A 14,961-nucleotide genomic window follows, 5' to 3' on the forward strand; every position below is an offset into this window, starting at 1 on the left:
ACAATGAACATTCAGTACTATCTTTTCAGAACAGTCTAGGAATTGCAGACTCCCTAACACAAAACCAGTTCTCAGATATAATCTCTTGTACAAAAATTTGTCCAGTAATATCTTTTTATATTGAAACTGCCTCCTAAAACTGTGTTTGATCTCTTACTGAGTTATGTTGGAAGTGACAGGAAAAAAAATTGATTCCTGTCCATTCTCTCCATCCTTTTCATTATCATATAAATCTCTCAAGTAGTTCCTCTATTGCACTTTTTTCTCTGTTTGTTTTTTTTTTTTTTTTGTCTCCTCTGAAGAATCCCAGTCTAGTTGTTCTTTGAGTGGAATATATTGCTCACTGCAGGTAATTGTTATTCTTAGTTATTATCACTTGGTAGAACAGATAAAGGTTTTGGCAGGTGGGAGAACAGAAGACGAGACATTTATCTGTTGAGGGATCAGAAATGCTTGTGGTATAATGAATTTTTGCATTTTGTTCTGTTCCACCTCTACTAAATCCTGTCATTTTGTTCTTTGCAGATACTTCTTGGTTGATGTTTTTGTTAAACTGTTATGTCTCCAGAGTGACTAGATCCAAAGTGTGTGTTATTTCACATTTATTAAGACTGAAATTCACTTTGTTAATGGTTTTAAACTTTTCTGCATAGCGACATTGTTTTTCATCTTTTTGTTGCTGCCTTTAGTACACTGCATTGTCATGAGTAAATTATCTTCAGTAAATTTTGTCATGTCATTAATCGCAGCTTTTTGTAGATGAGGTATAAATATCTGAAAAAATACAAAACCCCCAATATGGAACCCTGCAGGGCGCCACTAGTCACCTAAATCCATTCAGAACAATGAGCAGCCATTTTTAACAGCCTAGTTTTTAACCAGTTTTCTGTAACAGAACCTCCCTTCTCATCTCACAGCAGCACGGTTTCTTTGGGACCTTTTGGCCACCAGTCTTTGGAAATAAAATAGATTATATTAAGTGATCTCTGTTGATTGTGATTCCTTTGAAGAATTCCAATAGATTTGTGAGTCTAAATTTGTAGAGGAGGCTGTTTTTCAGTACATGTTATCTGTGTTTTGATTAGGGAAGATGAGGATGGTGGTAATTGTACTTGTTTCTGAGCAAAATATGATACAGCGTCTGTATTATTCCTGCCATCTCTAAGAGAAGCTCCATCTTTAACAGAGATCTTTTTTATTTCTACATAGAATGTTAAATGAACAAAGTTCTTGCCATACTTATACTGGAACCTTTACGTAACCTGTAGCTATCCTGGGAAGCACTCAGTGTTACTAAATCACTGTTCACTCAAAAGCCAGAGTGAACCTAATTTGTGGTTTTGAGCAGGCTGTTTGGGACTTTGCAAGCAATGAAATGGACCTGAGGCATTGTTTCACAAGGTCTCTGGTTTAAAATGGTAAGGAAGTAAGTGAGATTAGGTCATCACCTGCTGTGAAGACATAGAGTTTTCCAGCAAACTGGTGATGATAGGAGAACATTTGTATTTCTTTGACTGCATGAGACTTAAGATTGATGGGAAATCAAAGGGTATCTCCATGGTAGACTGAACTGATTAACAGTAGATGTAAATCAAAAAACCTTTTGTGTTTACAAACCCTCAATAGTTTTCTTTGTCCTGCAGCAACACTTCTTTTTCCAGTGGAGTCAACAAGGTGTTTCTTGTGCATTAGCTGATTGCATTCAAGTAGTGAACTATCCTAGCAGTAAGCGTGCGGTGTTTGCACTAAACAACATGCACTTTACCTGCTGTTTGTATTGCTGGCATTGTGAAAATCTGTGTTTATGCAGCAGCACCTGAGGGAGCTGTACAGCCTTAAAAGCAATTTTTTTCCTGCTGTGTTTCCACAGATTGCCTGATAGTAGAACCAAATAATAAGACAACCCTAATGAATGCCTTCTGCCTCAGACTCACTACAGTACAATTCTTGTCTGCAGGCAGGTTTTGATAAGTCAGATTCCTTCCTAAGATCCTTTAAGGAAGTTGCTGTGATTGAGGTTTGCTGTGACACAGAATGCATTCAGTTCACAGAATGAGTGTGAAACCTGGTGTACTGGTAGTAGTAATTTTGGGTTGTTTTTTTTTTTCTTTTTTTGGGGTATGGTTATTTGGTTTGGTGTTTTTTTGTGGATTTTTGGTGTTTGGTTCTGGTTGGTTGGGGTTTGGGTTTTTTGGTTGGTTGGTTTGGTTTTTCTTCTTTTTGTTTGTTTGTTGGTTGGTTGGTTTGGTTTGGTTTGGTTTGGGGGTTTTTGTTTCAGTTTGGGTTTTTTTTCCCTTAGAAACAATGGATAACATAATTTTAGAGGTCAGACAATTTGCTGAAACTGTGCCTTGACACTTCTGTGTGTTCCACTACAGACTATTGTGTTGAAAGCACCTTCTCATATGAAAATCAATCAGACCAGCTTCCAAATTCTTTTTGTTTAAAGACTGTCAGAGAGAACAAGGGGAAGAGGAGAAAATATATGTACACTGTATTATGTTATGCACTTGTAGGGGTTCCCACTTAGGGTCTGGATTGTTTGTTAGCTGCTAGAGAGCACCTTTTTCAGTTAGTTTTATGTGTATGTTTATTCTGTTGGAGAAACCAGTAAGCATTTCTTGCCAGTTAGTAAGGTCATAAAAGCTGCACTGAGGGTAATGCATGTATCAATAAAGATTTTAACATGTTTGCATAGCTTGCAGATTTTTTAACTTGCTAATTTTTATCTGAAGAGGAGATAAAAGCATAGTTAATGTAGAGTGTACAGTGAACTAAGTTGTAGAGAATTCTCTTTTTCTGAAACTTGTGACAAAATTAAGATTCAATGTTAAAAGGTGCTAGATTTTCTTCTCTTTCTTTAAATGCAGCTTAAAAAAATTAGTTTCTGATGGCAGTTAGAGACCTTTAAATTAGGAAGTACTAAACATGCTATCCTTTTGCTATGATGAGATATGTCTGTGCCAAACACAGTCAAGACACAGAGCCAAGTACTTTTCCAAGGAAAATGGCCCAGGAGTTCAAGGCATGTATTTACTGTTGCATACACTGTCAAGAACCAAACAGATGAAAGGACTGAGAAGCAGAGGGGGGAAAAGGACTTCAAACGTGTTTGTCCAGCTGGAAAAAGTGATGACTTGTATTGTAGGGGAGTAGTTTCGTGCCTTTGGCTCAATTAAAATAATACTTTGAACCATTTAAGTGTACATCGCTGGTTCTGTCTTGGACTTTTTTTTTCCCCTTCTGTTCTTGTGTTTGCCTTGGGTTACCCAGTTCTCTGCTTACTTTTGTTGATTTTGTCCTTGATTTACTGTAAGATATATGTAGATTATTGTCTGAAACTTTGAGTCAGAATTGAAACAATATGGAGACATAAATGCAAGTAAGAATTAATTTCTAAATAATACCAATATTTTAGCCTTTCCTAAAATCTATCCTGAGAACCCAGACCAACTGTAATGTACGTTATATCAGATGTTGTTGAATATCCATTGTGGTTTGGTTTTGATATGCTTTTTAGCTTCTTAATTTATGTTTAAAAAAAATTATTCCATTTCATGTGAAGTTTGACTGTTAAAAAGCTTTGTTTAAACCATGCCTGCTTGCTGTCATTTATATATGTTTGGTAGCACTTGAGTCTGACTTTCAGAGAAATGCCAACATGTGGCATATTGTTCAAGTACTAAATAATTTGTCCTGAGGCAAAGTGTCATCCTTTATATTGCTTTAATAGGGCATATCCAGTGTTTTGTTGCTTTGGGGTTTTTTTTGGTGAGGCCGCTAGGTGGAGTGAAAACATTGAGCCCCCGTGGATGCTGGTTGCAGGTAAGGGAGAATAAAATCTTCGCGTCCACAGTTCTGGTTTCCTGCAAGCAGTGCTGGTTCTCCTGCGTCCACAGTGCTGGTTTCCTGCAAGCAGTGCCGGTTCTCCTGCAGCCTGTGAGGCATGGAAGTGTTATTTAAGATATGCTGTTTAAAAGTACAGAAAGACCCAAATGGTGTTCTTAATTTTAAACTGGCAACAGTTTTCGTACCTTAAGTTACCAGTTGAAAGAGTTGTTCATTATGTTAGGAAGCAGATTTGCAAATTGCAGTTATCCATAGGAATGCCCCGTGAAGGTATATGAATGTCTCCTGAAGGTATATCCATAGGAATGTCCCCTGCAGGTGCAGCAAGAAAAACCTAGTTGTATTTATTTACCACTAGAGTATTTAAGAACTCGATGACTAAAGTATCTGAATTTGCTGCACTGCCCCCACCCCTCTGTCTTTTTCTCTCTCTCTTATTATTAAAATCTTGGCTCCCAGTTCATTTCTGAAGCTGTTGTCTCAGATGTTTTGTCAGCAGAGAATGTAGTTTTCCATCCTACATGAGACTGATATACTCTATTTTTTTCTGGCTAAGTGGAGCTGTCACATCTATTTGCAAGTACAGTCAATTTGTCTGTAAAATTATAGTTGTTGTTGTAACTAGTGTTGTTTAGATGAAGATAAATTTGAATACTGAAAGTGCCTTTACAGAGTCTTGGATGTCCATTAGTTAGATGGGACAGCAGGCTTAATCTTGACCATATTATACAGTGATTATCAGTAGTAGGAGTGTGTTGTGGACAAGCTTGCAGGTTTTTGTGTTTGTATTTTTTAAAACTGGTGCTATCCCTCACTGATGCTTCTTCACAGATTGTGGCCTTTGTGTTTTATTTTAGTAGTGTTAATGGAACATGCCCAAAAAAGGTTGCTTGGCATATTTCAGTCGTGGAAAATGTTTCTAAGCAAAACGAAACTTACATAAATATTTAGTATATTTAAGATTCTGCACATTAAAAATCAAGTCTGTAAATTCAATTGCATTGTTTGTATTGCTTCAATAGAGTATTTTAAAGGTTTTTCCCCTTTCTAAAATTAAATCAAATTTATGTTTTCCAGGGGCATCAAGTAATGAAATTGTAGATTTGTTGGTAAAAGAAATTATCTGGCATTCTACAATGATTGCAGTCTGTAATTTAGAGGCTTTGCTTTTTTCTTTAAAAATCTCTTTCAGAAGTAGCTACTAAGCTTTTAGGTGTTATTCAGCTTACTCTGCTTTTGTAAAAAATGCCATTCTTACTGCTTTGGGGATTGGCAGATTAATTTGTGAAAACAGCTGCCTCTATTATACTCTTTGTTTTAGCTGTAAGTCCAAACCAAACTGTGTGCCTTTCTTCCTGATGTTCTCATAAATGGATGAAGCAGTGCACAAATGCATAATATATATATATATATATACAAATGCATAATATGTAGTCTGCCCTGTATGTCATTCCAGTGATATTATTAGATGCCATAGGACTCAGCTTAGAAAAAGGCCAGTGCAAGTTGCAAACAGAGACCAGTTAGATATTTACTGTAAAAATGCAATATAAATAAAGGTGCATTAATTTTGAAGGACCTGACAGGAACATAGGAACTGAAAGAGCATTTGGGATCATCTAGTCCCTTGCTACCTTAGGTAACCAAGTAACATTATGCATTTTATTAACTGGTCAAGTGCCATGTTGTAAATAGAGATGTTTTCACTTGCTAGTGCTTATTGGGCATCTGTTTCAGAATCTCACTGCTTACAAATGTCTTCAATTTCAGCTTGCATGTATTCCTGACCAATTTATTCTAATTTGTTCTTATGTCAGTATTGCCTTTTAGCATCAATAGCTCTTTCAACTTCTGGACATTTATATCGTATATACTTAATGAGAGCAATCATCTTGTGGCTCTTTTTGCTAGACTAAGTTCTTGCATTTCATATATGCTTCTAGCAGTAGTGCAGGCTTAAGTGGCTACTGACACTTTTTAGCTTTCATTTATCTGTTTTGAGGTCATACATCAAATAGATGATGGGACTGATGAGCTGAAAAAAATCTCTCGCCCATGAATTTTGTTGGTCTGCTGTATTTTCACCTGTATGCTGTCCTGAATCTTTTCCAAGTATGACCCTAATGGCAGTTATGCTGCTGCCATTGATGGAGTGATGTACAGGGATACAAATCAGCAACAGAGGATGGAACACTGATAGAAGAATGTCTTAAGGCCGTAGTGTTGCTGGACATGAACCTTGTCCTTAAACCAGGCTTATTTAGATCTATCTTGTGTTCTACACTGCATTGCAGAAAATGGAGCATGATAGCTGAAACAGTTTGAACTTAACAGTTCAGGCATTAGCAGCAGTCTTTGCAAGGCACACATCCTTCCACCTCATTTAAATTGAATCAACTTCTGATTACTCAGTCCAAGCAGTAGTTAACTCTTCCCTAGTGTTGCTGCTGTTTACCAGAAGCAAGCCTAAAATAATAATTCTATCTGCTTGGTTCAGTATTTGAAGAAAACCGTTTGTTGTTGCATCTGGTTCCTACCATTATCAATAGAATTTATTTTCCAGTTTATATCTGGGAAGTTAAAGATTCCCTCAGTGATACAATTTAGTATTTTCTCTCTAATAATATGACAAATGTAACTGCAGAGCATCCTACTACTATAGTTATACTCTTCTTTCTTGCTTCTTTGTAGTCTATTTATAGTATTTAATCTTGGCATTGTTTCTTTGTTTCTTTCTTGAACAAATAAGGTAAAGTTAGTAAATTATCACTTTTAATTGCAGTATAGTACATGGAGTTTTGGGAATTTATTTCTTTATAGTTTTATGTGGATAAACAATTCAAAATACTAAGCCATGAAAGAAATGGCCAAGATTTCACCTGTGCATGTATATTTACTTGCATACTCTTTCCATTAATCTAATGTAATTTAGTTTGGTCTTTAGTACAAAGACATCTGATTGACTGGTAGCAAGGTATCAACATGTGTGTGAATATTTATTTGAAGAATCACATGTAGTGACTGGTGTTATATGAGATGTTAAGTTACAGTTTTTGAAGGCCCGCTGTCATTTGGTCAGCTAGAAAAACTTGGAGGTCTTTCTGAGTTTGTACTGCCAATTGCTATTAAAAATAATAGTAATAAATTACTGTTTCTTCCTATCAGCAGGAGGAGACAAGGTATCAGCGTTTCAAAACTGGGCAGGTCTGTGTTTTCCTGTTTCCAGCAGGCAGAAAACAACTTGTTGAGATTTATGGCAATAATTTATACAGCTGTCAAATTGATATGTGTATGTCTCAATGCAACTAGATAATGTACTAAAAAAGTCAATTTTAAGTAAAATTTAAAAATAGTGCTGTACAGTAATCAGGGACTCTGCATTCAAGTTTTTTAACTCGGTCCAACTTTAATTATTAATGAATTTTGTTGGACAGGCTGAAAGGAATGTAATCTGTTGGTGCTGTGCCTGTTATAGTGTTTGGTTTTGATAATATGTAAGTAGCCATTAACAGGGCTCTGTTTTCTACACATCTAGGTGAAGATACTGAATGACAGAAAGCAGTAGGTTCCCTTTAAAAAAGAGCATCTGTTTAATATCCTGCACTTTAGCATACTTTTGTGTTGTTCACGCTGTTGTTTTCCTTTGACTCTTTTATGTTGACCTTAATTCAGAACACTGTGTATTCTTTCTGATATTCTCTGATGTGGGTGGTGTGGGGTAGAGTTCAGAGCCTTGAACCTATTTTTGAGGAGGTTCCCCTTCAGCTTCCATTCTATGTCCTTCTCCTTTGTACAACCAAGTTGAGTGTTGGTTTGTTGCAGTGGAAAGGTAGAAGCCTGTACTTCTGAAACCAGTTTCTTCTTAACATGTTTGTATTCATTGCTGCAAGTCACTTTTTTAATACTGCCAAAAAGATTAGTGAAAAGGCAGCCGTTGATAGCCCAGCACACTAAGATTGGTTGCATATGTAAACCTTTCTCCTAGCTAAAGCTGAAATACAGTTGATTCATATAATCAGGTTTAATAGTACATAAATTCCAGTAAACATATATGCCTCTTCTGGCAAAAGAGTGAAACCATCTATTTAAAATCCACAATAATTAAAGAAACACATTTGTGAGTGAGTAGAAACTGGAAGTTTTCCTCATGTGTTGGTTATGTCGCAGACATCCTGTATAAATATAAAATTATTTGCCATAATGAACATGATCAAATGATATGTCTTATGTCATGCATCTTTGCAGTCTTGTTCTTCATCATCTACAAATCAATATGTAGGTTTTATTCCTTACTTCAAAAAGTCTATTTCTGTGGAGTTTCAGCAACTGCAATTCTGTTTTTCTTGGAAGGGCGAGTATTAACTTAATCTGTATGGTTTTGTCATTAGCAAAGTTTTTGTCCTTATTTGCACTTAGTCATACCCTAAATGGAAAAGATAGAAGGCAGATATATTTAAAATTACACTTAATTCATAAAAGTAACAACTTGCTGGACAAGCTATGGCTTCAAAAAGGACCTTGTTCTTGCTTCTAAAAATATGCTGATGCTGGATTTTTTAATGTTTACTATAAACTATTTCTTGAACTGGAACCTTGCTATGCAGAGATCAATTTTATACTTCCAGGTCCATTAGGCCACTGCTTGTGTTGAGGATGACATTAGGAACAGAAATTACTAGCCAGCTTAAGGCTTCTTCATACATAGCATCAGGCCGAAACCTTTGGAGATGGGACCTGTCACCAGAGGAAATTAGAATAAGAACAGAAGAACTGATCAGGAAGACAAAGCACGTCTACGACAGAGTCGGGATGCTTGATACTGAAGAAGTAACGCATGAAAATACTGTACGGACTTTGGCAGATATAGAAGTGGAATATGCAGGTTAGTGTATATTTTCTGTGATTCTTTCTGCGGGACATTCCATCTGCATGTAAAGAAACATTGAGAAAAAATGTAATTGCTTACAGTTTTGATCCCTACTGTTATTGTGTAGAGTGTGTAGAGGCCTCTCAAGAGTCCTCTGGTCATAATGATCTTTCAGGACCTCTCAGCAATATGTAACATGATCAGCTACAAAGTTCTGCTCCTTTATTCTCGAGACAAAAATCAGGATTGACAAAACTGCTGTTGGTATCTTTGACACATCTAGAGAATTGCATTGGTCCCCTGGTTTCTTTTTGCATGTGAAGCTCCAAATAGTTACATTTCCTTTTCCAGTTCTGTGCAGGGGACAGTGTGCAGTGTATGTGGTGTAATAAGTGTAAGTTCTTACATAACTATAAGTGTAATAAATGTCAAGTTCTTTTAAATACTCTAAAAAATCTACAGTAACCATAGAAGTGCTGGAAACAGCAATCTTGGCTTGGAGGAAAAGCTTTGACTAGCAAACAAGATCAACCTGCAGCTCAAATTATTGTACTGTAAGATTAGCCTGGCTTTCACAGTGCTTAAAACTGCAGTTTAGGCACATACAGTGAATTGGCTGGAATTTACGCTGGCAGAAGGACTGCTTCAAACAGCTTCCTGCCAGATTCAGTTTTAAATATACTGTATTGGGTATAATTTTTGTAAGCCTTTCCACCAAGGTGTAAAATTCTCTTCTTTAAATTAAATTAGAAGGAGAAACTTGTTTGACTTGGAAAATAGTGGCTATCAGCTTCTCAGCGTAGCCACTAAGAGTTGATCCAAGATATACTTTTTTCACTATGCCATACTTTTTGCACTATACTGTTGCAGTAATGAGTCACATTTAAGCTTTTAATGCTAATCTTCAATGCTGTATGTGACATTATCATGACTTACTGTGAAACAGCCCATGGCATATAATAAGTATTACCACAGCAAGACTTCAATTAGAACCTTAGAATTTAAGTCCAATGTGTTCCTTCCACATTAAAGGCCTACCCTAGCAACTGGAAATTATTATCCCCAAAGCTAGAGATGACAACAGGCCTTACAAGTCCATTGGAAATTGCCAAAACTCACTTTATAATTTTTAAACTGCTTGACATGAGGGCAGGATGTGGAGGGGAAAGTTTCCTATGGACTTCAAGAAGAACCAAATGCCCATGTTGGCATTCCAAAGGTTTCTGAAGGGCTGACAGTATCTCAGGACTTGTTAAAACAACTGCAGCATTACATAAAATTACAAAGCTTTAAATCAGGCTAAAATATTGTTGTTCTAAAGTATGTTTTTGGATTTCTACTTCAATCTCATTCTAAAATGTAATATTCCTTTAATAAGCAAGGATTTACCTAATCTCAAAAGTATATTCTAAAAAAGTAATATTATTCAGTTCTAATTTCTAGAAGTTTAGAACAGAAAGACAGTATCTTCTGTATTTGCCTTATACACGGAAGAGTGCAGTACATGGTGATTTGACACTTAGCTCATAACAATGTAAAAATAACTTCAGGACAGATGGGCATGTTTGAAAGATTCAGAGCTTTTCACTTTAAGTGCTAACATGGAAGCATCTGTGCTAGCTATGAAACATCAGTCTTCACTTACATGACTTCTGGAAGATGAATTATTGTTTGTATCATATTTATACACCTTTCAGTTGATTTTGTAGAAGACGATGAGATAATTAAGCTTTGGTAATAGATAGCTTCTCTAACGTGTTTATTTGTTACTGTGGTGTGTGGTTTTGTCCTTTTGCCTATTCATTTTTTATGTAATATAAATTATATATATATATATATATTATATGTAATATAAACTACTTGCTTCAAGCCTGATCTGAAGTGTCAGGTTGCTTTGGATATTTGTTTCTTATGTCTTCTGTAAATGTCAGAAGGGGGAAAGCTCCTTATCCTTAAAGCATGTCTAGCCTTCTGTGTTCATTGCTTCTTATTTAAACAGTGGAAAGAAGCATGTTGGATTTTCCCCAGCACGTTTCACCTGACAAAGAGGTACGCTTAGCAAGTACAGAAGCTGACAAAAAGCTTTCTAATTTCGATGTGGAGATGAGCATGAGAGAAGATGTGTTTCAGAAGATTGTTTATTTACAGGTAAATCATGGTGATGTCTGCATAACTTGTTATATCTATCTAAATGTATCTAAAATTTGGTCTTATACACAGTGCTTTTCAAAATCACTCCGTTTCCTCTCTGTCTATGCCAATTGAATCTTTCTGGTGGGACACAGCTATACAATAGAAAACAATGTGCTAGTGCTTCCACTCTTTGCAGGCCATATCTAGGTCTGTGTATCGTTTTCTCCAATAGTTTTGACTTTAGTCTTCCAATGAGCTGGTAAAGCTGGAAACTAGACTAACAGAAGGAAATATATCAGGAGAAGAATTTTTTGTTTTCAGTTGGCTGAGCTCCCTGAACTCATGCCAAGAGGGAAAGAAGAGGCAATACGGCAGTGTATTTAAATTGGCTTATACTATTTTTCAATTTGTGTCCAAAATATTGCTCTATTGAAATAGTTAAGAATTGTTTTAAGTTATGAAGATTAATGAGAACATATAACTTCAAGTGACCTCTGAAATTACCTCTTTTGGCCTGCTAATTATAGACAGCTACACTGTATACTTTTGTTCATCTCTTACTTCAACCATAAAATAAAACTATGTCAGAAGATGCTTTCCCTGCTGAACTGGTTCCTATCCCTTTTGTTTTTCTGTTTAGCTTCCCCTCTAATTGAGCACCTTAGGCATCTTGTATTCTTCATTTGTACCAATTATTTTGTAGCTTAAATGGGAAGAATATTTGGTTTTGTTCAAATATGTCTGGTGACATTTAGTAATAATTTTCCGAAAGTCTAACTTAAGGATAATACAAGGAAGCTATCAAATATAAATATTAAAATATATTTTTTTCCTATGCTTTACATGTGAATCTTTCCTTTCAAAGCCCTCTAATTTTTAACCTTCTTGTAATGCTGATAGGATATTGGAGCCCTACTTCTTTGAGTTGTTTGTGCTTTTTGCACTGTTGACTGAGAACCAGAATAATGCTTGCAGCACCTTATTAAAGTGCCTTCCAATACCATTGTCTTCTTCTGCTGTGTTTTCCATGGAAGCTTTCAGATGTTCTCCTCTTGCTGGGTATTGTTTATGTGTTTGTATATAATAGCCCCATTTTGAGAATGTTTGGACGTGTGTTGGCAGATAGTGCTTTATGTTGATTTTTTATTTCGTCCCCTGCTCTGTGGCTAGAAATTAAATGGTCTTATAGGTATTTACTATTTGCAGTGGTTTTCTCCAACATCCAGTATAATATACGCAGATACATGTAGGGCAGATCTGCGATATCTGTGAATCTATCTATTTTTAATTTACAAGGATATCTGACAGTAGCTAGTGAAAACTGATTACTGTTACTTGCTACTACTACTTTCTTGAATTCTTTTTAACTTGTTCATTCAGTGTTTTCCTGTCATTTACCTTTGCATCAGTATTTGGCCTTTGTAACAGTTAGAATTTTTGCTAAAATCTCCATTCAGTATTTTTAGAGATTTTTCTTGGCTTAACTGCATCATGCAAGCATGTTTTAGTTTTCCAGAGATGCAACCTCTGAGCATATATTAGCTCCATAATAACTTTTAAAGTAGTAGCAGTTTTGCCCTAGCACAACTGTGAAATTGCCAAAAATGCTAGACTGGTGAAATCTTGCTATTTCCAAATCATACATTTTTTGTTAATTTTTTCTGAATTCCTAATGCCTTCTCCTGTTGGAATCTCTTAGTTAGAAAGTCAGGCTCCAGGAACACATAAAAAAAGAACTTGCACAAACAGACTTCAGACTTCTGCTGAAATTATTTTATCAGTTCAAATAAGGCAGTAGAACATTGTCATGAAATCAGGTTTTTCATTGCTCCACTGGGGATTTAATAGTTCAGTAGATGAATTCAGTCCTGCACCATGGTCAGATTAAAATAAGATGGGGAGAATGAGGGCCCTCACACTTCCCTGTTCTTTATAACACAGTCCACTAGGAGATTTGTAAATCTGCTTGAATGCAGTGATATCCTGAATGTTTTTGCTTTTGTTAATGAGGACTAAAGTTTTACAAGCTAACAACTGTTTAGTATTCTTTCTAGATTATGCTTTATTTAAGAACTGTTGATGGAGGAAAAATTATTGAGAGTTTTGTATTTAATTTAAGAAAATATTAAAATAATGCAGTGTCTTTCTTTTCCTGACACATTAGGGGGGAAAATTCCTGCATAACATTATGTTGTTGAATATGCTTCAGATCTTATTTGTTGGAAGACTTTCACTTTGAGGTTTGAAACTTGGAGTAAAAGTGAATTTGGCAGTGAAAGCATAATTTTAAATTTTATTACTCCTAATATGTACACATGCTCACTAGCAGAGGCATGCTTAAGAATGTTACCAGTCTTCTCCACCCACATGCCCGCAGGAAACAGCCTATTGTAAACAGCTGCTGCAGGTTTTGTTCATGGAATTCCAGACAGGTTTTGTTTCTTACTCTGCCTGAGGATTTCTTCCTCGAGTAGGGTAGCATGATTGTCCAAAAGAAGTATGAAATGGTATATAAAATCATCAAACACGACAATTCTAAAACTTCTGGAGTATACTCAAAATTAGTATTTCATTGTGGAAATTGTCCATCAAAGAAAATTCAGGTGATGAAGACCATCTTGATCAGACCAAAGTTCAGAGATGGCCACAGAGCACCCTTGGTTCCTGTGCTTGTGAAGGTTTGTAGGCTTGCTTATCCATAAAGACCTGAGATGTCTTTTTAAATGTGTATCATTCTTACCTTAAGCATATCTGTGATGCAGAAAAACTTCAGAAAGGCTAATTAGCATTGAAGTGTATGGAGAAATGTGTAATCATCAAGAGAAAGATGAAGAACACTTAGTTTTCTTCTCTTTTTGCCCAAAAGAATCTTCATCTGTCTTAGCTTTAGAAAGAGACAATATTCACTGGCTTTAAGGGCTTAAAATTAGTGTTTGTGAATTCCGTTCTTCCACCTAAAATCTTTGCAGGAAATTTTCAGGAGCATGACAGTTCCATAGGCCCAGTGGAAAGACTGGGAGATCCAGCACAGTGCCTAAATAATTTAGCTCAGTGAGACTTTTCACAATCCTCTGTCCTGAACTGTTACTGTTAAAAAAGCAGTGGCGTTTTGTAGAGTTTAGTGTACTTAATTTTTTTTCCTCAGCCTTTCAATTTTTGAGTATTGCAGCACAGTTAACCCAATATAAATGTTAATATAGTGGCAGTGTCTGCATTTTTCACCTCTGTCATTTTGAAGTTGTGCTACTTCTGTCATACTTACCCTTAGGTCAAAAAAAGGAACCCTGGAATTGTGGGTTGTCCAGTGGAAAAACAGTGAAAATTCTGATTGTTACAATTATTTTTGAACTCAATATTACAGCATTGACACTCCTAGATGTAGTGCTTTTGGTAATATGAAGATCTTTGTGAAGCAGCAGAATTTCATGGAGTGTTATTTGCCAGAAATACAACAGGAGACCCTAGTGTTGCAGAGAGTAGGGCAATAGCATTTTTTTAATCTTTGTGTTATGAAATGTGCTGTGTGACTGGCCTTACACATTTACTGGGAATGAGGATGGAGGTTTGAGTTGGATAGGACAGAGGTCATGATTTTCTCCAGTTACTTTCCTCCCAGAAAGAGATTTCTACCATTTACATCCATTTATTTAAAAACAAACCAACCAAAATGACATCTAGGTGCTAGGTGCAAAAAAACGTAGGTCTAGTGAGGGGTACTCCCCTCACTGGTTGAATTGTCGTTGACTTTAGCTGTGTGGTGACCTATAGTAGTAGGATCATCCTTCCATGAGAATATGGATTCTTATAAAAATTCCCTGTGAACGCATAATATAAAAAGGAAAAAATATTCTTAATTCCTGTGACAGTATCAGTAAACTACGTTAAGTCTGCCTATTGCTTTAGACAAGTTAGTTTATCACAAAGTGAAGTAACTGTGATTTTGTTTCATCAGATTTATAAATTCTTGCATGTAGGCTACTGGTGTACGCATAAGAGTTCTAGGCGCAGAGTAAAAACAAAACCATTCTAAACTCTTTCATGGTTCTAGAAACAAGTTTCCACAAATTTTATGATCTTCTGTGCAGGCATTGGTGGGAGTAGATACTGTTTGT

At 36.0% G+C, this 14,961-nt stretch overlaps 1 protein-coding gene across 8 annotated transcripts in view; it reads left to right on the forward strand.

Annotated features, from left to right (window-relative positions):
* Positions 1 to 14,961, forward strand: part of NLN (neurolysin) — a 44,600-nt gene that overhangs the window by 2,653 nt on the left and 26,986 nt on the right. For all 8 annotated transcript variants that reach the window (XM_027887733.1, XM_027887739.1, XM_027887738.1 and 5 more), the window contains 2 exons: positions 8,475 to 8,731; positions 10,716 to 10,864. In XM_027887733.1, coding sequence (XP_027743534.1) covers positions 8,475 to 8,731; positions 10,716 to 10,864 — 406 coding nt within the window. The remainder of the gene's footprint in view (positions 1 to 8,474; positions 8,732 to 10,715; positions 10,865 to 14,961) is intronic.

The sequence above is a fragment of the Empidonax traillii genome, unplaced genomic scaffold, assembly GCF_003031625.1.
Source record: "Empidonax traillii isolate 1590-97213 ecotype Southwest subspecies unplaced genomic scaffold, ASM303162v1 scaffold220:size741200, whole genome shotgun sequence".
NCBI classification, from domain to species: domain Eukaryota; kingdom Metazoa; phylum Chordata; class Aves; order Passeriformes; family Tyrannidae; genus Empidonax; species Empidonax traillii.